The 24,451-nt window shown below is 41.2% G+C and overlaps 1 protein-coding gene across 1 annotated transcript in view; it reads right to left on the reverse strand.

Moving 5' to 3' along the window:
- Window positions 1-24,451, reverse strand: part of ptpn13 (protein tyrosine phosphatase non-receptor type 13) — a 48,264-nt gene that overhangs the window by 14,126 nt on the left and 9,687 nt on the right. Inside the window, exons 3-19 of the mRNA XM_062434165.1 lie at window positions 23,831-23,997; window positions 22,562-22,627; window positions 20,941-21,126; window positions 20,507-20,594; window positions 17,405-18,037; window positions 9,145-9,237; window positions 6,981-7,080; window positions 5,688-5,904; window positions 4,587-4,661; window positions 4,316-4,487; window positions 3,866-4,016; window positions 3,604-3,742; window positions 3,148-3,300; window positions 2,459-2,641; window positions 2,174-2,336; window positions 936-1,332; window positions 227-333 (exon numbers count right to left, since the gene is read on the reverse strand). Coding sequence (XP_062290149.1) covers window positions 227-333; window positions 936-1,332; window positions 2,174-2,336; window positions 2,459-2,641; window positions 3,148-3,300; window positions 3,604-3,742; window positions 3,866-4,016; window positions 4,316-4,487; window positions 4,587-4,661; window positions 5,688-5,904; window positions 6,981-7,080; window positions 9,145-9,237; window positions 17,405-18,037; window positions 20,507-20,594; window positions 20,941-21,126; window positions 22,562-22,627; window positions 23,831-23,997 — 3,090 coding nt within the window. The remainder of the gene's footprint in view (window positions 1-226; window positions 334-935; window positions 1,333-2,173; window positions 2,337-2,458; window positions 2,642-3,147; window positions 3,301-3,603; window positions 3,743-3,865; window positions 4,017-4,315; window positions 4,488-4,586; window positions 4,662-5,687; window positions 5,905-6,980; window positions 7,081-9,144; window positions 9,238-17,404; window positions 18,038-20,506; window positions 20,595-20,940; window positions 21,127-22,561; window positions 22,628-23,830; window positions 23,998-24,451) is intronic.

A 24,451-nucleotide genomic window follows, 5' to 3' on the forward strand; every position in this document is an offset into this window, starting at 1 on the left:
TATCTTTTAGCAGTGGAGTTTGTCACTAGAGCAGCACAGACTTATTCACAACTAACTACTGCTGTTATATGATGTGTCATTGACTGCTCTAGAGACTCAGAACAAGAATTATGATGACATAGATTTATATGAGCACAGATTTATGTTTCAGATGAAAAACTCTGCACCACTGCTGTCATGCTTCACCAGTGAACAGGATCATCCTACACAGGTCATCATCCCTTACCTACTACATATGCTTGACCGGTATCTTCTATGGAAGACGAGTCTGATTCTTTTTTGGACCTACTGCGGCTCCAGGCTGGGCTGCTGTGAGACACCGAGCCAAATGATCTGTGTAGATGAGAGCAGAAGAAGACGATTTAGTATGGGGAATGGGGGCAGAGGAGTGAACAGGAGACTGCTCGGCTATACTAAACACTTTTTCATTTAAGGATACAGAATCCAAGTCAACTTAAAATCATATAATCTGTAAAGCTGACACGAGAGGGAGCAACTGGCCCTCAAACAGGTTTGGTACTAATTAAAATAGGAGTGTACACTGGTTGGCAAATTTCATGAAAACACAGACCCCCAGAGGGTTAATTAGAGGCTGGAGTCAGAGTTCTCCGTGTCCCTGTAGTGTTACGCAAAGCTATAGTCCCAGCAACAAGTCTTTGATTAGTAACCTCAGTCTGCCCTACAGTGAGCTTGGAGACGGTGAAGATTTTACAAATAATTACATGATCCCATTTCCCAGGTTGAATAAGATACTGAAGAATTAAGTAAAACCCACAAACATATCCCAGTGTCTGCATAATTTGACGAATAGAAGGGAAATTAAATGCCAAGAAGAAAGAAGTCTAGATTTACAAAACCCACAATACTTAAATTAATCCAGAGCTACTCTCTCACATACTAATGTAATAAAGTTCTCCGTCTCTTAACCAACTCACTTGTCCTGTTGGTGTGAGAGGGAGTCTGTGTCTGAGCTGGCTCGCGCCGGGCTCAGTCCACTTTGTGACTTTCCACGGTAAGACTCTGCCACGCGGTGCCCTGGAGACTCTGGCATCTGTGTGAGGTTGTGGTGGGAGCAGCTCATTATGCGGGGATTGGAGTGGACCATGGAGGCCGCTGGATTGAAACCTGGAAAGTGAAGCTCATCTTGGACTAATAGTGGGCCGGATGGTGCCTTGTTGAGGGCCACCTCCGAGTAGGAGATCCTCTTCAGGTGGTCTGGGTTGGAGCGTGTCGATAAGCTGGGCGCCAGGCTGCCTGAACTCACTGTCCTCCCCACTGCGTCTCCACTCCGAGGGTCAAGGGAATACTGCAAATTGCTCAGGGGGCAGTTTTCTGTTACCAGGAAGATCATGCAAAATGTTAATAAATGATTTTTGGTCATTTATAAATCAGAAGTACAAGACAAAATTGAAAAAAAGCAGAACAGGAAAATTCCAAGGAACTCCACCACAGTGATGATCTGTGTCATTCACACCCAACAGAAGTCTGGAGTAATTATTGTCTAGACGGAAAAGCAGTTGCTCTCCTTTGCACTCGCAAGCAAATCTTTTTATGTTATTGAGATATCCATCTTAATTAGCATAGCTAATGGTCTGGCAAGTCTTCTTGGCAAACATCACCTTATAAACCTAGTTGTGTTTTTGTCAACTATCTGGTGGGACTTTGGGGAGTGATGACATTTTTCTAGCCAAGTAAAATACATTGCGACTGAGCATTGCACCATATGTACATGTTTGATAGACAGAGTAGATAACAGGAAAAGATGTGTAGAAATGAAACCTCGCTGAAAGCAAAATAGCTTCATTAGATATAATTTGGCAATTTTATACATAATGTATCATTGTAACATGATATATTATCAAAATGTTATTTTACAGTAAATGAGAAATATGTCATTGGAAACAATCTGAAATTTTAAGAGCGGGAAATGAGTGGGGATTAGTTTTTATCTGGACACTGTGTGTGGGATGTCTGACACATGCAGCTGCTGCTGGAAACAGTGTTGTTAGTGTTGACATCATCAGGAGGTTTGCGTCTTTCTCATCAATGGGTCTTTTTTGTGACATGTTAACCTTTCTCTAACTGAGTATAAATGTAACTGCTGACAGGTCAGTTAGTCACAGCCGTTTGAGGTCATACTTTGTGAACATGTGGCTGCTCACGTCTGTCCTACCTAAGTCCTGCAGCTCCTGGTTGTTTTGGCGGGCCTTCATCTGCAGGTGGAACTTGTGCTGATCGGAGCAGAGCTGTAGCAGGTACTGACACGTCTTGTTGCTGTCTGTCTGAAACAGGTGCTTAATCCCATCTGATGTGTTCTGAAGGCATATCTTCTTTTTCTTCAGGACAAGTAAAACATTTAAGACAAACTGAGGATCACCTGTGCTAATTTATAGTGAATAAACTGTATTTACAATGACATGATAGTTTTATTTCTGATAATAAAGACACAAGTGCATACTGTAAAGGAAATCTTCTTAGTGTCCCTCCAGGGGAACCTCAGCACCGGCGTGCGATTTCCGTTAAGCACCTCAAAGATGAGCACACCCTTGGCGTAGACACCCAGCATGATGCCTGTCTGGGACCTCTTCTCAGGAAGCACTCGATGGAAATGAACCCCATATTCTGTCAGCCTTTGACTCACCTTGGAAACAACCAAAACAGACTCAAAGTCTAAAATTCTCAAAAAAAACAACATTGATATCAAGGGTAATGATGTGAATGTGTCATTAGACAGATTAAACTGTAATACTGGGCCTTTTCATGAAGAAAAACAGTACATAAAGAAAAGGGGGCTTTATCCAAGTCAGTGATCCAATATGTGTGCAATGTTATTTTCAATCATTGTTATCATTCAATCTCAATACAATATGACTTCAGTTGAGTGGCAAAAAGCAAATAGTGGTCTGTAAACATAGCTCAATAAGAAATATTACAATCAAAGAAAAATATACAATGGCAGAAGACAACTGCTTTTGTTTGTAGTCAACACTGCGAGTTGACCGTCATCATCATATTTATCCCAAAATAAACACTTGAGCTGCAAATTACTAATATATAATATTACAAATACCAAACGTAGCAATAGCTGAAAATCCTTTAGTACATCTGATTGAAACCATGAGTCCAATATACTTGGCTCTTGCTGACCTTGAGGAACTCAAACTCTGCCTCTGACTCAGATGCTCCATAGTAGTTGCTGTGAAGTTTAGGCAGCTCCTCCTTGATAGTCGTCTGGTCCACCTTATCCAGGACTGACACTGGCAGATAGTGCTCCAGTCTGAAATATGTCTTCCCATGAAGCTGAGGCACAAAGATCAACAACATTATTTTTAAGATGAATTTATTTCATGAAACATTTCATTTATGGACCATTGCATTATTTACGTATTTTTTGTTCCTAAAAAGGAGAAGTCAAATTCTGCTTTTAATGTGTATATTCAGGAATACTTTGACTAAAAAATGGTTAAACACAATAAAGAATAAAATAAATTAAACGAAAAGGATCATAAAAGTGGGAAATAATTGGAGAGTAACAATTCACCATACACCAATATTTTAAGTAAGAGTGTTGTTAGCTAACTGTATTATATAGAGATTCGATACCTCAGGTTGGTAGTCACTGAATTCAGCTTGCAGTGCTAGAGAAGCCAACAGCATGGCATCTTCTGTGTTGCAGCGCATCCTCTCCTCCAAGACATCCTTCCTCAGCTGCAGGTAGTACTGATGTTTGGTCAAAGTATGCCTGTTATCCACCAAACATAACACCAGTTATTTTTGGTTATCTTACACTTGATATGCCAACACACTTGTCCACTAATCTGTATCATTTTAGATTTTCAGCTAATAAACTACAATATATACTTACTGTATGAGGTTGACATCATCAAGGAAGAATTTGATGCGTAAGAAAAGGTTAAAAGGCACGTCAGATTTCTTCTTCTTGGGATCCTCCTTCCATCCCTCTGGAGCCACTTTGGACAGTTTGGCATCAGCGTCAACGAAGAAAAACTCATTATCTGTGTGTGTGAATTTTTTTTTTGGTGAGGGGAGAGTGAGGGTAGGTGACAGATGGAGGACGAATCTATCAGTGAAGTCTGGCTGCAGCATAAGTTTTGCATCTTTAATGAGACATCAAGTGTAAGAAATAAATTCACATAGAAATACTAATCAAAGCACGTCTAATGTGCTTGATGTGTTATCTGACACTTTAAATTTAACAGTCATTTCAAGTCTTTAATGAGCAACACTGTGGACTGGACTCAAGTGCATACACACACATCAAATCACAGATGTACACAGGCACAACACACTCTACCTCTGAGGTACGCTAGGCCGAAGAGATGGTGCTCCACAAGCCCGATGTGGGCAACCACCATATCGAGAACGTCTTTACACACTGCCTTGATGTCACAGCTCAGCTCCAGCTTTTGGCCATTCAGCAGCACCACGCCCACCTTCCTCTGCACTTCCTCCACCTTACCACGTTTCTTCTGGGCAGAAAGGGAAAAGTGCATTATAAATGAGAAATAAATCTGTTTCTGTGGCAACGCCATGGATACAAAAGCGGCATATATTTACATCCTCACCATGATTGAAGAGGGAACAGACAAGGTCACACAGGGCTCGCTGGCCATCTTCACAAACTCAGGCCCATGGAAGTTCTGTCATTGGTGTAAAGACAAACAGCTACTATCACAGAAAGGTCTTTTATTTTACCAAAATCTTAAGAGATCATTTTGAACCTGTGATTTTCGTTTTTGCATTCATGACAACTGGTTGTGTTTAGAATTTCATCACTTGCTTTGAGGGTTGATCTGTGATACAAAAACACCTGCACATACACACAAACACTTCCTTTGTACACTAAATATTCAGGTTCATAGCTGTTACGATCAGCTGCACTAATCATGAAATTTCGATAACAGCTCATGTGATGTACACACACACACTTCCTTGTTGACTGATGGTTTCCTGTAACCAAGCTTCACCAGAAGTTGAAGAGCAAGATTCTTTTCAGCTTGAAGGTTTTTCTTTACAAACTGGAAACCACATCTAACATTATATCTATTTAAAATGCACTGAAAAACACACTGAAACAATTTTATCGCCTTTACAAGCACAATTAGCTTATTTGGAATATAACTGATATGCAGTATTTGGGGTTTATTGTCAATGTGTTAACACATTTTCATAATTTGTGATAGTAGGTTGAATAGTCAGACCATACTCCTAAAAATCCCACATATCCCAGGCTGAAGTGAATCATAATTTTCCAGTCAGCAGTTTGTATTTAGGGAACATCCAATGAGAACAGCAACAACAACCCTGTTATGAATGAGCTCATAAAGTTAAATTGTACATCAGTCATCAAATATTGCAATATAAACAAGCTTCAGGCAATAGATAGTCAGACATTGGATGTAGGGAGTTCCCATCTCAAAGTGAGTATTGAAATAAAGTCTCTTAACCACTCTCTGGAGTCTGCTGTGTTGTGTTTTTGTTTGTGTGTGGTCCACAAAATAGTGAGAAAGTACGTGGGTAAAATGTGTATGTAATTAAACATAATGTTTGTAAAATGGAAAGTAAGGCCCAAGCGACTGAAATTATCCTTAAAACTAACAATATCATAAACACAAAATCATTTATAGCATATTCTTTGACTCTGTTAAGTCGTGAAGTGCAAATACTTTGGGTTTGCGAAGCGGTACAGAGGAAGGGTAGAGCGGGTCTCCAAGGTCGAGCATGGAAGTGCGAGATGGGGCCAGGGGGTCATCTATGGGGTAAAGGTTGGCCCTGGACAGCCTGCTGGCCAGGTGGGCCTGAAGACGCTGTACCTCCTCCTCTTGCTTTTGGAGGAGCAGCTCTGCTCCAGCCAGACCTTCATCACCTGCCCCGTCATACTGCCTACAGAGAAGAAGAGAAGAAGAAAGAAGAGGAGGGACGACATCAGAACAGTCTGTCAAAAAGCTGAGTAGAAAGTATAATCTGCAGAAATCTGTTGTTTAATGCGTAATCCATGGGAGGTTTGACTTTTATTTATTGACTTTATTTTTGCATTCTCCATAAAAATAATATCTGCAATGGGAACTCCCTACATAATTGTATTTAAATGTATTTTTATATTGCCATGTTTTGCTTTTATATCCTGTCTTTTATATCCTGTATTTTATGTTTTATGTAAAAACCCTTTGAATTGCTTTGTTGTTGAAATGTGCTACACAAATAAATTTGCCTTGCCTAGCCTAATACTTTAAAGAAGCTAAAAAAACCAAACACATTGTGTTTACAGATAAAAAGATACCAAATACTAGCTGATATGCTTTTCTTCTACCATCAGGGGGAAAGTGCTCTGTGCTGTGGGGCAGATTGAAAACATGGTTTTCCTGCAGGCAGTCACAGCAACAGCAGGCAGTTCTGGCCCGTAATGCCAGAGATTAGAGAGACAGAGATTGCTGAATGTGGATGTCACATTAGATGACCTCACTAGTGAAGCATGGGGCTGACCCTGCTGCGCCACACCAGCTGTGTGTGGCCCAGAGGACCAAACAGGACAGCTTCGTCTGTGGCTTCCCTGTTTAGAGGAGAGTTTGCAGTGCAGGTACCAAAATGCTCAGGAGAATAAATGCACGCTCCTATGCAGTCGAGCAGATGGTTTGATTCAATAATAACATTTCCCACCCAACTTCGGTTATTAAAACAATTATTAAATCACCTTTATAAATGCCAAATCCCAGCAGTGACAAGTAAACACCCGTTAAAGTCACTGCAAAGGCTTACCAATCAGATGGGGGGGCTCGCCGCCCCACACACACACACACAGTACATTTCCATGCACTGTAAGGAGTCTGTAACATCCCTGAAGAGACAGGATTCTGTATGGATCAACTAACTAGTGGATTGTTGGGGGGGTAACACTAATAAGTTGTTTGTTAAACCAATGTGTGTGTGTGTGTGTGTGTGTGTGTGTGTGTGTGTGTTACCTGTGTCTCTGTGTGTTGTGACTTGTCAGTGACAGGGCATCATGTTCAGAGGGAAGTGCCAGCTGGGAGCTGTATCTCCTCACCTCACCTGGTTTCTTGGCTGGAAGAGACATGGGAGTATTAGTTATCCACACACACACACACACACACACACACACACACACACACACACACACACACACACACACACACACACACACACACACACACACACACACACACACACACACACACACACACACACACACACACACACACACACACACACACACACACACACACACACACACACACACAGTAAATTTTAGTTTTCACATGTACATAATCAAACACACCCCTTCAGACGCAGCCACCTACACTGCAGTACAAATGTACCTGCCTGAACATGTGTCGAAGGAGGTGGAGTAGTTACAGATCCCTGAAATCGGGTCAAATCAGTGCCGCAGTCTGAGCCTGTTCGTAATCAAATCGAGCACTGCCCATCTTCCACAAGAGGAGCCTTTCCATGTCTTACTGTACGGTCCAGTTGGAGTTAATTCTAACAGCATTTCTTCTTGGATCATGTTTTATATATTTAAGCCGTTTCCACTTGAAACCGGCAGAGTTTCCACTATTATTTCTGAACTCTTCATAGCTGTCTGAGCTCAGTGTCAAACTCTTGTGCAACCCATGGAGATGGTGTTAAATGGAGTAGGGGTGTCAGGCCAGCTTGAGTAAATTTGTTTCTGACCTTTGGAAGCTCTGTCTCCTGCTGCACTGACAATTTTAAGTACATGAATCTTCATTAGTCACTCAACTGAAATCATTATAAAAACAACAGCACACCTAAAAACCACACTGCATGTAAAAACTGCCTACATGAGTACAGTAACTAAATATTATGAATATTTATGTCTAAGTCTACTGTATCCCAAGTCTTGCACTGCTGTTATTTTTTATACGTGTAATAATGAACAACATCTCTACACTAATGACGTGCTATAACTTACTGCTGTGACAGATCTGCAACATAAGCTCTGCTCTGACATGCTTTGACATGCTCACCTATCATCTACAAAACTTGTACTTTTCATTTAAGTGAATTTCGCTAACAGCCTGGAAGCCTAGACATGTTCACACTGACAGTCTATTAGCAACCACCTGCTCTGATATGTCATGTGTTTGTAGGATTCAAGAAGGTACACATCAGGCCTTATATTCATTGGGCTTAAGGCCTCTAGAATGAAATCAAAATGCAATGAAGATATCAAGTAGTGGAAAAAAAGATTGAGCATGATAAAACATCTCCTGCTGGCACAGTTATCTTCAGTGGTTTGGAGATCTTTCCCAGCCCGATAACTTAGCACACAATGTAGATAAATCATTGGTCTCTCTCTCTGTTCTCTCTTCCTTTGTTTTGTTCTTTTAAACAAGGCACTGGAATATGTTACATTCATTATCATCGGGTTCATTGGACAAATACATTTTGCAGTGACAGTCAATGTATATTATCCTACGCAGTTCTACAAAGCTGAGGCCATTATCTAATTCCACTGGCCGCTCGAGGTGAGTGACGGATAGCAATTGACCGAGCAGTTACCTGGAAACGGCAAAAAGACTTTTGTGTTTCTCGAAAATCAAGGAAGAGCGGTGCACCTCACGGCTTGAAGCCTACAAAGCCTGTTCTGTATGGTTTGGTCATAAGACAGCTGGGAATCTGGCTTTCAGCAGGACAGGCCACAGTCAGTGGTCAGTGGAGACAAAGCATAATTGATATCCTTTGCCAGTGGTTTTCAATCCCAAAGCTGTGCGGCCCTAGAATGCTGCTGGTTTTCTAGATAAAAGTATTCACTCGCCGTTCCAGGTGTAAATCAGTCCTTGATTAGATGGCTAAGGTGAAAACCAACAGGACTGAGAACCGTGTAGTCCCAGTGTGGCTCCTTCTTTTGTCCCAATAGCTGAATAATTTAGTCTGTAGTGATGGCGATTTCACTGGTGTTACTGCACCACAAAGGGTTTCACTTCTGTTGCATGCACATAACCCAGATGAGTTATGTGCATGCATTACCTGCCACCTGTTGTTAAACAGTTTATACACGCATCACATTGCGTAGTCTACCATATAGCTCCACCACACGAAAAATAACAATGGTGGTAGAAAAGGTTCCTCAGAGGCCTCTTTTACCTTGTCTGTAGTCTGGATCAGAGGAGGTCACTGAGGGGCTTTCACTGGAGGAACTGTAATCACTGTGGTATCTCTGGTGGGTGTGGACTGGGTCTAAGGAAGGAAAAAAAGAAAGAAAGAAAAAAGACCATCAGCCGATGTTATAAAACCCTGAAATATGAACCATGCAGTAAGTGAATTGATGGAATCGATAAAACACAACATTCATGCACATTACACAATGTAAAAATGGTTATTTCGACTTGTTTGTGGTTTTGTTTGTGAGGGGTGTTAAGTTGAAGTTGTTTATTGACTTAAAAGGTATACTATGCAGGATTTTTACAAAAAACATTGTATAAACTCATGCAAAACTAATCCTGCTCAATCATTACTTAATGACCCACTACAAGTGTTTGGTGGTATGTGGTATACCCTGCCTTCTGCCTGTAATTGACTATTTTCTTATCATTTTGCTGTGTTCAGGACGCTTCTGGTCATTGTGATGTCAGGACTCATGGCGACCATGTTACATCGCTGTGTTTTTATTTGATTCGTTGTTTCCCCTGCTTCTCCGTCCCCTCCCTCTCCATGTGCTGAGTGCTGCTCCTCAACTGTCAATGTGTTTGTTTGACCGACACGCACACATGCAGAGCAGAGAGTGGACGTGTTTGTTTATGCTTGGATGTTTTAGAGCGTAACAGCTGTGAAACAATCAGAAAATAGCGTTTTATTACTATGACTCACGGCTTTGTTTTTGCCAGCACTGCTTGCTCTCTTCATTCACTCTCTAGCTCACTTGACCATTTTTCTCTCCCTCTCTCTCTGTCAGAGGGGCCAACTTTAAATGCAGCATGTTTACAAACACCAACTGAAGATTCCTGCATAGCAAAGAGTTGTCAGTATCATTTTTCCTGAAGCTTGGATAGTAGGTGTACTAACAAGCTTTCCTTTAAAAGGACTCTCTCCAAATCCTGCTTAGACCATATTCAGACTGACTCTTTGCCATGAGGGAGTACTAAGATATTACTAGCAGGAGGGGAGGACATTTCACTTCATTTCTAAAGTAAAGCTAGGCTTTGCTGTCTGCTTTCAAAAAGATGAGAAAACGAGAGAGAGATAGAGATAGAGAGAGGGGGAGAGAGCAACAGCGAGCAAGACGGACAATAGCAACTGTGGTCAAGCGAGCTAGAGAGTGAACAAAGAGAGCGAGACAGACAGTGAATCAGATCAATAAAATGTTATTTTCTGATTGTTTCACAGCGGTTACGTTCTTGAGCACAAATAAACATGCCTGCCCACAGACACACACCTCCGTACCACCCGGTGGTGGTGCGCCACAACGCCTGATTTGGTCTGAATGTGGCCTTAGACTGAATGCAACCTCAAACCAGGAGACTGAGATACACAAAGCAGGTATTAGTCATGCTGTTAGTAAACATAACTAATCAAAGACATATGTAACTACGCTGAAACGTGTTTGCGTTCTGTCAGGTTAGAGAGCTTTCTGCTGAGGGCATAATCTTTTGTGTTCCTAGACTGGGTGAACCACAGCAAGTACAGACCGGCTTACCGCATGTATTTACTTTTGTCTAACTAGTGCCTCATAAACTCAGTGATGAATTGCACAGGAAACAACATAAAGATTCATTTAAAAAACAGTCTGAACTCTAACCTAATGTGTCATGTGTTTCTCTGCCATGTACAGAGAACTTGAAAGTCCTGCTCGTCAGTATCTGTCTCAGCTACATAGCTTGAATGAATGGCATTCCCCACTGCCAAGGCATTTTAGTTCAAGAGTAGTTTCACAAGAAGTACAACACAAAGACATCTTTTCCTTCTAACAATGTCTGACTTATGTTAACACATTAATCATTGTGGCCCAGCAGCAACTATAATATCACTGAGGAGGAAGATTGGTCAAACTGTCACCTAAAATAGTTTCCCTGGTTAGTGAGTCATGAGTTCCTTTGGAGAGCGGTGTCATCTGCGTTCAGAGGTACACAGGAGGAGCGATTTGCCATCTTAGTTTCACCCATGCAATAACAAAGACTTACACATCGGCTCAAACACAACACACTGACACGTACATGCTCGGATGCCCACACTCATGCACTGTCACCTGTCCTACATTGTCTGCTATGCTGCTATATGTGCAGTTATGATGCACATGGAGACCTACAGGGTGAAGTGAAGAATATAATGCAGAAAGGAATAAAACATCAAACCCAAATCAGCCCATTATTGGCCCAATTTTCCAAAAGGAGCCCTTTAAGAAACGTTTATGATCTGATTACAGCTGATTGGAAAAGGAAACAGAAACATTTGAGGAATAAAACAGTATTTTGTGCTATTTATTATTGAAAAGAAAGTTATTGCAACAGAAAAAACAAACACACATATATTTAAATGTCAGGGCAAATGCATTTACATCTACTGAACTGATTTAATTTTAGATTACCCCGACTAAAATCAAAAGAGCATTAACCTCAGTTTCTAAAAAACAATATCCACACATAAAGTCAGGCTAGTCTCCTGGAGGCTGCCAGCTTCTGTTAAACACAGTGGGTCGGCGAGGTAGACGAAATAAAAACAATGCGATACAACTGACCTGTGGCAAATACCAATATGCTGCAGCTCACAGAGTGCTCTGTTTTTGTTGAGACTGTAAGGGGTATTGATTCAGTCCAGTGGTAGTTTTTTGGGGCTGCAGTGTATAGCGTTAAGTAGATAACATGTTGCAGATATTACTCTGCAGCACTTAAGAAGCAATGCAGTCCAGAAAAGGAATATTATCAGTGATAAGCACTGCAAAAACACAAGTACCCAGCTGCCCTATTATATAGCATTTAGTGCAGGGGTATTTATTGCAGGGTTGTTTTTTTTAACCACCCCAGTATATCTGTTGTCTACCCAGTTTCTATCTACTTCAGTCCAAAGACTCTCCATAAGTCCAGCCATCTTAGTTCAGCATTTAGTCATTCAGCTTGAGTTTTACAATGTAGAGTAATTTTAATCTGTGTGCCATATTCAGGTTTCTGGTGAAGCCAAAAATGCAGTGGTCAATCACAGTTAACCTGAGGGGGCGAATAATCACATTTAGAGAAATCCAACACAGACTTGGGATCAGCATTTCATGATGACCTCAAAAAAATACCTTCTGCACCTCAAAGATAATGAGGCCAAAGATAAACGGAGAATGTCACAGTTACTTAGAGAGATTAACTGTGAGATCTTTGCAGATAATGTGAAATTTTCAGCGAGTGAGCGAAGCAACAAAAGAGTTCGGCAGAGTGTGACTCTGTGTTTGTGCTCCCAGGAAACAGAAAATATTGCAAAATGGAGGGGATCAAAGGAGGAAAAGAGTGAATCCCTCCCCCCTACAACTTAAAGGAGTACAACCAGTAAGAAGCAAGCATGCACACGTACAGGAAAGGACGACAGAAAGAAAAGAAGAAAGAATTTCCATCGCTGTCAGCAAGTTTTAGCAGTAATTAAATACTGTAGGTTGAAACGCACTGAAAATGCCTGAGTTGCGCACCTATTGTTTTTAAATGGCTAAACGCTCACCAAAAGCATTATGAGGCGCGTCAAACTGCCTTGACACCCCAGCTCTGACTTTGTTTTGATTTTGGAGAGTTAAATGAGAACCCACCAACCAAAGCTGTTTTTTTCTGCAGCTGAGAAAGAAAGAGCGCGGTGGTGGAGTGAGGTGAGAGAGAGGTGGTAATGAGAACAAAACAGTGAATGAGACATAAAACGTTACTACACACATAAAAGTTATATACATAGAAGTTAACACTACGCCAAAGGAGCATTAAATGATGTGTGTCATTTGATTATCGCTTTCGATGGTTTTGAGCCTTGTGTGTGCACCTACTGAGGCTTAATGAGTGTACAGAGTATGATTTTTTCAATGCTCCAACTTACTTCCTACTCAGCCATACTTTCTCTTTGTCAGTAAAGGGAGACAAAACAACACTTGCTGGAAATACAGTATATACATTTTAACTGGAAGAGCATCCTCTCCAGGGAAGAATTAACTCAATCTGGGTTTATCTGTGTGCTTCTCTCTCCTCCCTTTCCCTTATCTTTTCATTTGCTCTCCCACGTCCCTGCCTACCCCCGCTTTCCCCCTCCCCTCCACTTCTTGTCTCCTTGCACAACTGGCACCTCTGCACATGCTCTCTGTGAGTACACAAACAGCTTCTATAGGCTATGGCCTTTGGGGGAGCTCAAGCTGAGAAGAGACACAAACTCAGGCCGAGGTTATTTAAAGTGTGGTGGTCCCTGGAAGAAAGGAGGAGCTCCCTTTAAAAGCACAGGCTACAAAGGATAATAGCTTATTGTACCCCTCAAGTTAAAATGACTCAGAAGAAAAACATTCAGTGTGGGTGTAAAAATAGAAAAGTCGGAAATTTAATTTCAAGTTTCACTGTTTGTGAACCTCTATAGTGCTTGTTTCAGACATTATGCATAATGTGAAGAGGAAATGAGTCTGGCAGAGGATTAAAACTGATCATAAACAGACCTAATGGTAAATGGCTTTTCATGAAAGCCTTACAAACAGCTCAACAAATATTTCCCGCTGCAGCCCTTGAAGTCAACAAACTAAACAATAATAGTATTATGAAAATTTCGGGGTTGTACTTTCGTCTAAAACCTCCCCTTCCCCTGGGGCGGTAGTGTTCTGTATTGTTATCCAAACTGGATCCGCCCCGGTCCGGAGCCACATGACCTGCTGCCAAGTGCCGGAAAAGTCCAATAATGTTTGGAATTCCCTCATCCGCTACACATGACTCCAATTACAGCCTGTAGGTCTGCTAGGAAAGTCTCTATTGATTGAAGCACCTTGGCACCAAAAAGGGAGAAGGGGTACTGGGTGAGACAAAGGGGAGCAGGTATAATCATGCCCATGCACACACACACACACACACACACACACAGACATGCATACACACAATGTTTACTTGTGTTCATGTAATACATATTCAGTCGAACATGATTTGCAAACACACACTCACAGAAAGCTTAGAAACAGGACTTTATGCACTGTGTAACTGAGTGAAACCTGAGAGCACTGACCACTGCTGCGCCATCACTTTCCTGCAGGAAAGAACAGAAAAAAAGTGAGAGAAAAAGAAAGAAAAAGGAGCTCTCTGCCAAGTAACACATCCACGAGGCCCCGCAAATGGTCTGTGCTCAATTAAGCCCCCATTCATACTACGGTGAAATAGCTCTGGGATGGAATACAAAAATATTTTGGCTCAGCCTTCATAGTCACTCCACAGTTTTGATGGGAGTAAACATTCCTTTGTGTCAGCATAGTGTCTCACATCAATCATAATTTTATATGAGTTTGAATATACTGACATAAAAATACACAAGGATAATCCTTGCTGGGAAATACGCCCTCTCTGTCAAGCACACACACTCAGTGTGATAGGTGGGTACAATAAACAGGCCGCTACCCGCCATCCTAATCTTCTTATTCTGACAAACTAGGGGAACTAGACGCTCAGCTCCTATCTTCACACCGTCGTATGAAATAAAAAGTGCAAAAGGGAAAAGGAGGGGAGGGAAGGGAAAGGAAAGGCAGAATTTGCTGGGGATGAAAAAGCCACAGTCGAGGAAAAGAATGCCGTTGGTTGGTGGCTCGGTCAGCATTAAAAATAGCTGCCAGAAAAGCAGGGAGGCTGGAGGTTGGCGGGGGGGAAATGGAGAGTAGCGAGCATGGAAGAACAGAGGTAGAAGACGGTAGTTTATTATATAAAACCATTCATCCCTCATGCTTCTCCACTGTCCCCAGATGGCTAGCACACCCATATAGCTACATGTGACTCATTGCATAAAACTAGCCTGCCTATGGAGATTTTACTAAGAATTCAATAAGCTCCTGAGGGAAACTTAAAGCTCTTGAGGCTGACTGCTGAGGTGTTAAACAATTGTGTTGTGTGTGCTCGGGCCCAAGCATGTGATTATACAAAGACTGTTTCTTTGGAGTCGGTGAATACCTTGGGTGTTTGCATTATTAGGCTATTAGCTATTTTGCATGTACATTTGCTTATATTTGAGAGTCTATAGTCATATGTAAGAAAGGAGAGAGGCACATGGCTATATAGCATGTGTGACAGTTAGCAGCAGGCTAGAATTAAGCTGGCCTGTAATTAGAATCAGCCATTTGGAAACCTCTGTACTAGTGACTCATACATTCTGTCTAAACATTGCTGCCCAGCCACCACCAATGATACTTCATTCAAGCCAGCACCCACCTCTGATCCCACACGGTAGTTACAGACGGACACACAACCTGTAACTAGTCCGGGTGTCTGTCTGCTCACGTCATCCCATCGTTTTCACATTTTCACCTCCCCAGTTCAGCCCAGCTGATGCTGACGTGCAGTCTCTTCCCCCAAGCAGCAATACCCCCCCCCTTTTTATTGCCTGATAAATTCACTATACCACCCAGTCTGACATTCCTATATATGTGGATGAAACAGCTGGGACTATAATGGCAGGTTTTACAGGAGATTACATTCATTGTCTCAGTAGCAGACTAAAGCCAGGAAGTTTTTCAGTTCTGAAGTGTGGGTGACCAAGCACATAACAAGCATTTTCACCAAAGTAGTAGCCCACACGCTACATGCTCTGACAAAATATCTGCATAAAAAATTACACAGCTATGACACAGGACCAAACTCAGATGTGTCACCTTGGGTTGGGCATCGAGAACCAGTTCCGAATTAAAACCGGTTCCAAAGGAATTATTAAACAATATTAATTTCAATACTGCTTATCGTGTTCCTAATTGCAATATAACCATTTACGATTGCAGATAAAGGCTACATATCTGCCAAGACCTGTCTACATCATGCATCAACAGCATGTCGATTTCTTTAGATAGAAGCTAGCACGCATGGCTAAAATCACATCAGTAGTGAAAGATGGACCGCTCAAAAGAAAATCATGACAAGCAAGGCAAACCGCTATGCATTTAGGAAGCTTATTAGCTGCACGGCAGGTTGCACATTAACTCTGATCAAACATTTAAGGGTATACGGCTTTGATCTGAAACACTTAACAGTGTTTGATGTCTTTCGGTCTAAGAGCCCGAGTGAATCAACAGTCAGTAGAGCCCTGGACACCTAGCCGCGATACACACCATGTTCACATGTAAGTTACTGTAGTCCAATTGTCATTAAGCTGTTCAGACTAAAAACAAACCTTTGTAAAATAATACAGGGGGTTGTGTTGGTGTGAAATACAATCCAGCAGGTCCAGTTTGGAGTAACAGATTATTGTGTTTAAAGGTTTAACAGAAAAACACAGAACAGCAGTTTTTAATAATCACAAACTGGATTTTACAACTCTGGAAAGTTATTACACTGCAACGCTGTGTGCACATGTAAAATGAGTTTGTGTGAACTGGTCTTTACAGTCACTGAGGGAAAGATGAAAAAGTTATCGAAACAAAAGCAGAATGTTAAGTTAAAAAGACTTTGAATTTACTTATTTTAATGAAACAAATAAATGTTAATGCTTAAAAGAGTAAAAGATATTTTTGTTAACTAAACATTTGACCTCTTTTTCCCCAACCATAGTGGAATTGAAACTGGGAATCGATAGGAACCGAAATTGGTAAAATGTATACGATACCCAACCCTAGTTATACCAAATTTGCATCATCCTCTAACTTATGACCAGTTACTTGTTATGTGTAATCTGATGCAATGCAAACAAAAACACAGAGACATAACATAAGATTTTCAATGGAAGTAGAAGGTACTTTTCAAAATTACGACATTGTGTCTCACAGGCAGTTAAAAATATCTCTATAAATGACCCTCACTCCAACCACAGAAACTATGATATTACACAAACCTGTACACATCTCATACTACAAGACAATCAGTGAAGATTATTCTTTGTTAACGGGAATTACTCCCCAACTGTCAGGAAAAGCCACAATCACAGTTTTTCTTGGCTGGTTCAAAAGTGAAGATCATCCACATTATGTCATGTGCACAGTAGGAGGCGAGTCTGAAGCAAGCAAAACTTACCATATTCATTTACAAACTTCTGGCATGAGTCATTGGACAAGGAACAAGGAACAACATGAAAACACCTCACCTAACCTAATGGGATTAAAACTTAAAATATATCAGTTATGGAATTTTCCGTATTTAGGGTTGCCCAACAAATTCTCCATAACAGCATGTGAGATTTGGGACTGAGATCAGCTACTCAACTACACTACACTTGTATGTTAAGAAAGTAAACTCACCGTCCACTGCTTGTCTTAGCACCTGAAGTTTCCTCTGTCTCTCCTTGATCCTGTCATAGGCACCAGGGAGGCCTGAGCCTACAGACAGGGCTGAGTGGTGATGAGGCTTCCTACCCTTCAGCCCACCGAACTCTGGGTAGCGAGAATCCCTCTCCCTGGATGCCCTCAAGGGTGATTTGAGCCTTCCTATGGAGTGGGTACTTAAGGCAGTGCTGCCTCTCCGTGCATCCTCCAAGGCCCCAAAGCGAATAGCTTCTGGGTCAATACAAGCCAAGTCCACAGAGGAGGCCCAGGTCTTTCTGGTCTGACTTGGCCTCAGTTCTCCACTGTGGAAGGGTAAAGACCTCCGGTCCAGTTCCACGGGCCGGCCCTTTTGCTGGGGGTGAAAGGGGTGCAGATAAGGATAGGAGTGCTGGTGCTGGAGTGACGGGGGTTTTGGGTAGAGTTCTGTGGGGGATTCAGAGTTGTGGTGATAGTCAGATAGGGAATACTGTAGGGCTGACCCTTCATCCCCTTTCAACAAGTCCTGGATTGGCAGGGAGCCCATGGAACGACTGAGGCCTCGGTTGAGAGACGCCTGCTCCTGAGTCCTGGCTCGGTAGCGCTCTAAAACCCTGGGGGCGGCACTCCTCCCTGAGAACAGGAGAAAAGCAAAGTTTAGTTAAATCACGACCAAACCAAATCTTAATCTTGAATACTTACAAAGTAAAATCACTTAGAAGGTATTCAAAAAGAAAATAAACCTGATTGCAAATGGATTCTTAGATTATTTCATCCATGTTTTTCATTATTTAACATTTTGAAACAGACATTATGAGACATAATCTGAAATATAAAACCAGTCCCAGGGGATAATATACTACCCTTACATGGCGTGGTATTTATGATGAGAGGAAGGATTAACAAGGATTTTGATTTAAGTAAATGCAGTACGCTTCATTATGCCTAAGCACCTCTCCAACCTGGCATCCAGTTCTAACAGCATCAGCATGTCATGGCTCGTTAACACGCCACTGCAGACTTTCTCTGCTTTGCTCTTATATCCCAGCTTGGCTTTAAACAGACTGAGCACCTGCAGCAGGCCTCTCATGGCCTCTCCAAAGAAATACTTAATGCTGACAACCAGAAACAGCTACTGAAATTCAGTAGCTGAAGGCCATATGTCCCCACAATAAGAGATCTAGTACATACAATATATAATGAAATACAAGCTGGACATGGCTTGCCTAACATCTAACAATCTTGTGCAGTTTCCTTCTGGTGTTGTGATCTGTTCTACACAATGTGTCAAAGCCAGGTACCTTGTTACAGAAGCTTCCTAACTTTGTTAGATAGTTATGGAGGATTTCTACATTTTCTTTATACTTCTCAAATTCAATTCAATCCATTTAACAAAAAGCCAGGGTCCAACTGGATTTTCCAAGGTAATTTAATGGTCCAGATGCCATTCAATTAGAATTGGTAGCAGCAGTAGGATGTTTCTGTCATACAGCCCAAGGAGTGGACATGTAACAGCCATTAATGAATAAAAGTAATTAGTTTGTAAAGTAAACCAACAGCATAAGGAAAAGCAAGTTAAGAAACATGGCATGCTGCTCTTGGCACTTACTATTTTTGTCTGATTTCTTTAGCAGCCTCTTTTCCCCATTAATTACAAACTGTGTCACAATAACTAATGATTTCTGGCACACGTGTCCAGCCATCTATCACCATGTCTTTCTGAAAACTGAATAATAAATGTTGACTTTTTGACTGTCTATAAATTTGAAATGTCCCTTTGCACACAAGCTGTCACTGGTAGAGTTCAAACATGGCATTTGTTTTTGAGAGAAAGAGATAAAACACAAGGCAAACATGTGAACAAGAGCAAAAACAACAGGAGGAGATACAGAAATGAGAGAGCAGGGGGAGACGTGAACTCCTGTAAAAACGCTACATGTGGCGGTTTAATGTACAAAGCATATGCTCGGTCTTAACAGGGAAACACATCAAAGACAGACAGTCTGTCTTCCAGGAACTCAAGAGAAACATACAAGAACTAGCTTGAGCAAAAAATGTTTTTTAACCCCTGACAAGATGTCATTTATTTTTCTTTCCAAGTTTTTCAGCTAAAACTGGTGTGTTGCCATTGAATGGATTACAACAATGAAGAAATGGTGAGATAAAATATCCAACAACAACAACAACAACAAAAGACAATGACTGAGTTCCCCTAGCACCAATTACAACTTGGAAGCACTGGAATACAGGAGGGAGAGAGCCGCTCCTTAGGAAGAAAGACGCTTAAGAACTGAGTAATACTCTTTGCATGTACTTTCCCTAGGGCTGGCTGGCGCTCAACAAGGGAAACAAAGCACTGATACAAACAGCAGACCAGCAGCTTCACTGGTGACTCCAAAATATGCATCTGTAATCAATGCCATTCCGTGCTTACATAATCGGGACGATGGCCATGTTTGTGCTCTCCTCTCCTTTCCATGGCCTGGAAAAATGCCGGAGTTCTCTCAGAAAACCACTGGGAAGATTTGGTCATATTTTCCTGAATTAAATCCGATCCGAGGTTGCTGTGTGTTGCCCCTCGTCTACTTTCTGTTCTTTTCCCACACACTCAGAAAGTGAGGATGTAAGTGATGAATGGCTTGGTGACCAGGCAAGGGCATTTATATCTAATTAAGTGACTCAAATGTAAACAACTTCGAGGACATAAACAGAATATCTAACTACACTCAGTAATTTCCTTGGTTTATCATCAGAAAGAAAGGACAGATAAAGTACTCTTTTGACCTAAATATACAAACTATTTTCAACAGTATTATCTTATACTAATCTCGGATCTAGTGATTTGTCCTGGTTCCGGACTTTGTTTTTATTAATACACAGAAAATGGGTTAAAATACGTCATAAACTGGCCTGATTTTACCAATTTAAAGGCTAATAAAAAAGCAGACCCCTTTGTCATGAGCTGTTGGCAGCCAAGAAATCTGAATCAATGCGTAAATAAATGACCTTTTCTACACCACTGAGGAGTTTCTTTGACAACACACTGAGCAAACACAGCCGTAGTTGCTCTGTGTTCAGAGAGTCAGTGTCAGCTCGTCTTACCTGAAGGCAAGCCTTTGCCCCTCAGCCTCTCACGAATCTCTTTACTCCGCTCCGGAAGAGACTCTCTATCAGTCAGCAGACCGTCCAGCTGGGAAAAAAGACAGAGGGAGTGGAAGTAAGAGAGAAAGAAAAACAAAGAGCGAGGGTAAAACATTTTTAAAAAGCAATGGGGGCGAGAGGAGGAGAAAAACATAAGTTAGAGGGTCATTCCTCCTGAGAGTCATCCATCCTGAAATCATGTTCTATCAGCATGAGACCCATTATCTGTTGTGTACTTCAACTAACGTACTGTGCTTTGACAGAGCAGATAAGCCTTTCATCCTACTTTTAACTGGAAAAATGAAATGAAGGCTTTCTGGGAAACATCTAAAATAAAAACAGAGAAAAAAATAGACAGGAATGTTGTATTTGAACTACATAAGTAAAATGTGTACCTGGGAGAGGCTGCCCAGTACCAACCGGACAAGTTTCCTGATATAAGAGAAGGGAGGGTCACAACTGGAGTTTCTGATGTGTTTGCTGCAGATGTCCAGCACCGTGCGCAACGACATTCGACTCACTGTAACATCATCACACATGTTGAGAAGCAGGCTGTTCAGGTGTTCCCCCAACTTCATAGGCTATACAATAAACAGAAAGAAAAGATAGTTACTACATAAACAATGACTTCTCAGATTAAAAGGCTAAAGGGAAATCTCCCATTTTCATTCAAAGATATACTAAATAATTGGCTTTATACATCATTAACAGGACATACACTGACATTAAAACAAATACATGAAATTTGTAAATTCACTGGAGAACACAGACTTTTTGAGCTAGCAGTGTGACCAAATAACTGCAAAACTAACAGTAACGCCCATCAGTCTCAGCTGTACTTTATGTTTACTGCTAATGAGCAAGCTCTTTCTCAAATATTACTATAATGCATTGGTTGAATTTGTAGAGTGAAGTGGACGGAATCAAATTATTTGTTTTTGCTTAACAGTGACATCATTTTTGTCCATATTACATAAAGCAGGCTGTGGATGTAGAGTTGGCACTGTGAGTGAAAACAAACATGGTGGGTAAAGGGTCATAAAGTGTCTGTCCAGCCAGTGTGTCCTCTTTATTTCAGGAGGAAGTAACTGTATTTCATGACCCTTCATTTTCATGCAGCAGAAACACTGACATGTTTTTGGCCCCACATTTGTTTCATTTTTTTCAGCGGTTATAAGTGTTACTATTGCAGCTCCTTCATGGATGAGGAAAGCATTATGACTGGTGAAAGTGGATGGAGCGTGAGCCCTTCAGTGAAGCCAAGTGGATGACAAACTTGAGTGAATCATCATTTCTCTAACCAGTGGGCAGTACTTTCTCATGAATGTGAACACACTGTACAGATAGTGTTTACACCTGGCTGACTCCTGTTGAGATATAAACGCACTGAGAGCGAAACCATCTCCAGGGGTCTGGTGGGTTTCTTACACATTCCAGACAGCATTTAGAGCTTGCACCATTTCTAATCCAGATTAAATTATGAGATAAGAATCTCATTTTAAAAGGCAGATTCCAATAAAATACAAAATGTCTGTTGTGTGGTTATGAGGCATTAAGGCAGTAAATTACCATGATTGAAACTTTAGATTTACAATACCAAAGAGTAGTAAAAGTTGTACTTGACCCCATAGCCTACTAGTTTCTGCAATGGCAAAATGCATCTTGTGATTGTGCAGCTGTTACTGGTATCTTGATTTATGTGTGATGCCAAAACTACTAACATAGAAGATCCTGTTACACCTTGATAAAATTTACTCTGGGTGTGGCTGAGTGTGAGCAATATTAATTTAACATTCTGGCAAGAGTTCTAGTTAAAAACTTGACAGCAGACAGGACTTAGTATTCCCAAGTGATGTTGATATGTTACCATCTTGTTTCATAGTGTCTGTCTGTTTTGTTCAGCACTGTTTGAAATGCCCAATGTAGTGAAAAGGTGAATGTAAAGGCAAAGGTGATAGGGTTACTTTTCATAAAGCCCATCCATGTGGAAAAAAGTATCTGTAGTAATGAGTTTACCTGACTTTGGGGAATCTCATAGTCTGCTCCCCAGAACAGGGTCATCCCCAGAGAGTACATGTGCATCTGTGGAAAAGAACATCACTGAATACAACAACATGAAAAGGGAAAAGCAATGGTGAAAAGATGAAGATAAAGAAGGGGAATGTAAAGGTTTTGTTTCACTGAGGCAAACTATGTATTAAAACTTACTGAAATAAGTCTCATTATGTCCAGTATGCCTGATTCTATTCTGAGAAGGAGAAACCGAGACAGACTAAAAGGTAATAACTGCTGTAGTGAAAAGTTGAATTTGTTCTTATTTGGAAAGGAAAAAGACAGGGGCTTTCAGCCTAAATCCAAGAACATTTTTCCATTTTCCTTTCCTTATTACTCTGCTCTCATTTCTTGGGAGAGAAATCACTTCCCCTGAATGTTGGGCTTGGTAGAGGAAAGAATAATTCAGGGATTGCCAAAGAATGCAACATAGCCTTCAAGGTCTTTTAGGAACAGAGCTCAGGCCCAAATTTAAAGACACACTCACACTTTCAGAAAATGTGGAAACTTAAAAGCCGCCCCCTTAAAAGCAAAAATAATACCTCATATGTTGAAAAAGTGAAAGGAAAACTGTGGCACTCGCAGCTGACGTATATTTACCCACAGTCTCTGATAATGACAGAAACAGATTATATTTTCTACACTGAAATAACTCAGCTGGGGAGACGGGACCAGCGCTGGAAAACTGACTCAGCACAAAACTGTGTTGAGGTCTGTGGGACCGTGCCAGAGGCGAGAATCCAGTCATGCAAGCTTTTAGCTCTTATACCAGAGGGCTACAGTCGAATAGAGGGGGTGTGGCTCTGTATATGTTAAAATAAAAATAAAAATGGTTGTGCATTCCAGGAGATAATAAGGTTGCTCACGACTTCAGTTATGAATTGTAACTGGACAAGGACCACAGATCAGTCAATGATTAATATGTATCATCAGAGTTTTGTGTTTTCCTGTTTTTCAGGCAATTAAACATATTTAACACCCCCCAAAAAAAACAGCAAGAGAAAGAAATGACAACAGTTTCATTAACGTACTCAACTGTACATTTCCAAGACATGAAATCAATGTGTGGTTTAATCTAACCACCAGGATTTTTGCTGAAAAAGTATGCAAACTGTATGTAAATTGTCCCACTGTTTGGGAAAAGGTGATAAAACCTAAAACACCAGTGAAGCATAACAAAAACAAACATTTTGTAACTTTCTGCTAACCCACAGAGTATCTCAGCATTTATACCTTCTCTATGTCAGAGATGGAAGTCAGGGAGGCCCCCTCCAGCACCTCTGGAGCTGTGAAGGCTCTTAAGTCCTGCTGGGTGACATACTCATCTGTGAATGAGATATTGCCAGAGGGCATGAGCAGGAGGGACCAGGGAGAGATGATGAAGCCCATGGCTGCAGGGTCTGGAAGGGGAAACAGACAATTTAACCACAGGGGATAAGATCAGGAACCAAAACAGGAAAACAGATACATCTTCATCTTGGACTTACATTATTTAGCCATTGTCACACATGCACACACACAAACGCACACACATTATTTAAGTTGTTACAATGCTCGATACTGGCATAAAAGTTCCCCCGAGCATTTACAGTCTTAATGCAGCGACTATAGACAAATACCACCGCAGTGGATCTTTTTCGCTCAGGATTTAGCGTTTATGGAAATTCAAGATGATTGAAGTAAACAAAAACATATGTTGCTTTCTTAGCCTCGCAAGAAAATAACTGTTGGAGGCAAAGAAGCAGAAAGGAATGGCTACACAGCGTAATTCTCTTTTCCTACAAAGCCACAGCCAGCGCTATGGTCAGGGAACGTTTTAAAAATATACAAAGGAATGTTTGAGCAGCGCTGCAA

This window comes from Scomber scombrus, chromosome 15 (assembly GCF_963691925.1).
Source record: "Scomber scombrus chromosome 15, fScoSco1.1, whole genome shotgun sequence".
Taxonomy (NCBI): domain Eukaryota; kingdom Metazoa; phylum Chordata; class Actinopteri; order Scombriformes; family Scombridae; genus Scomber; species Scomber scombrus.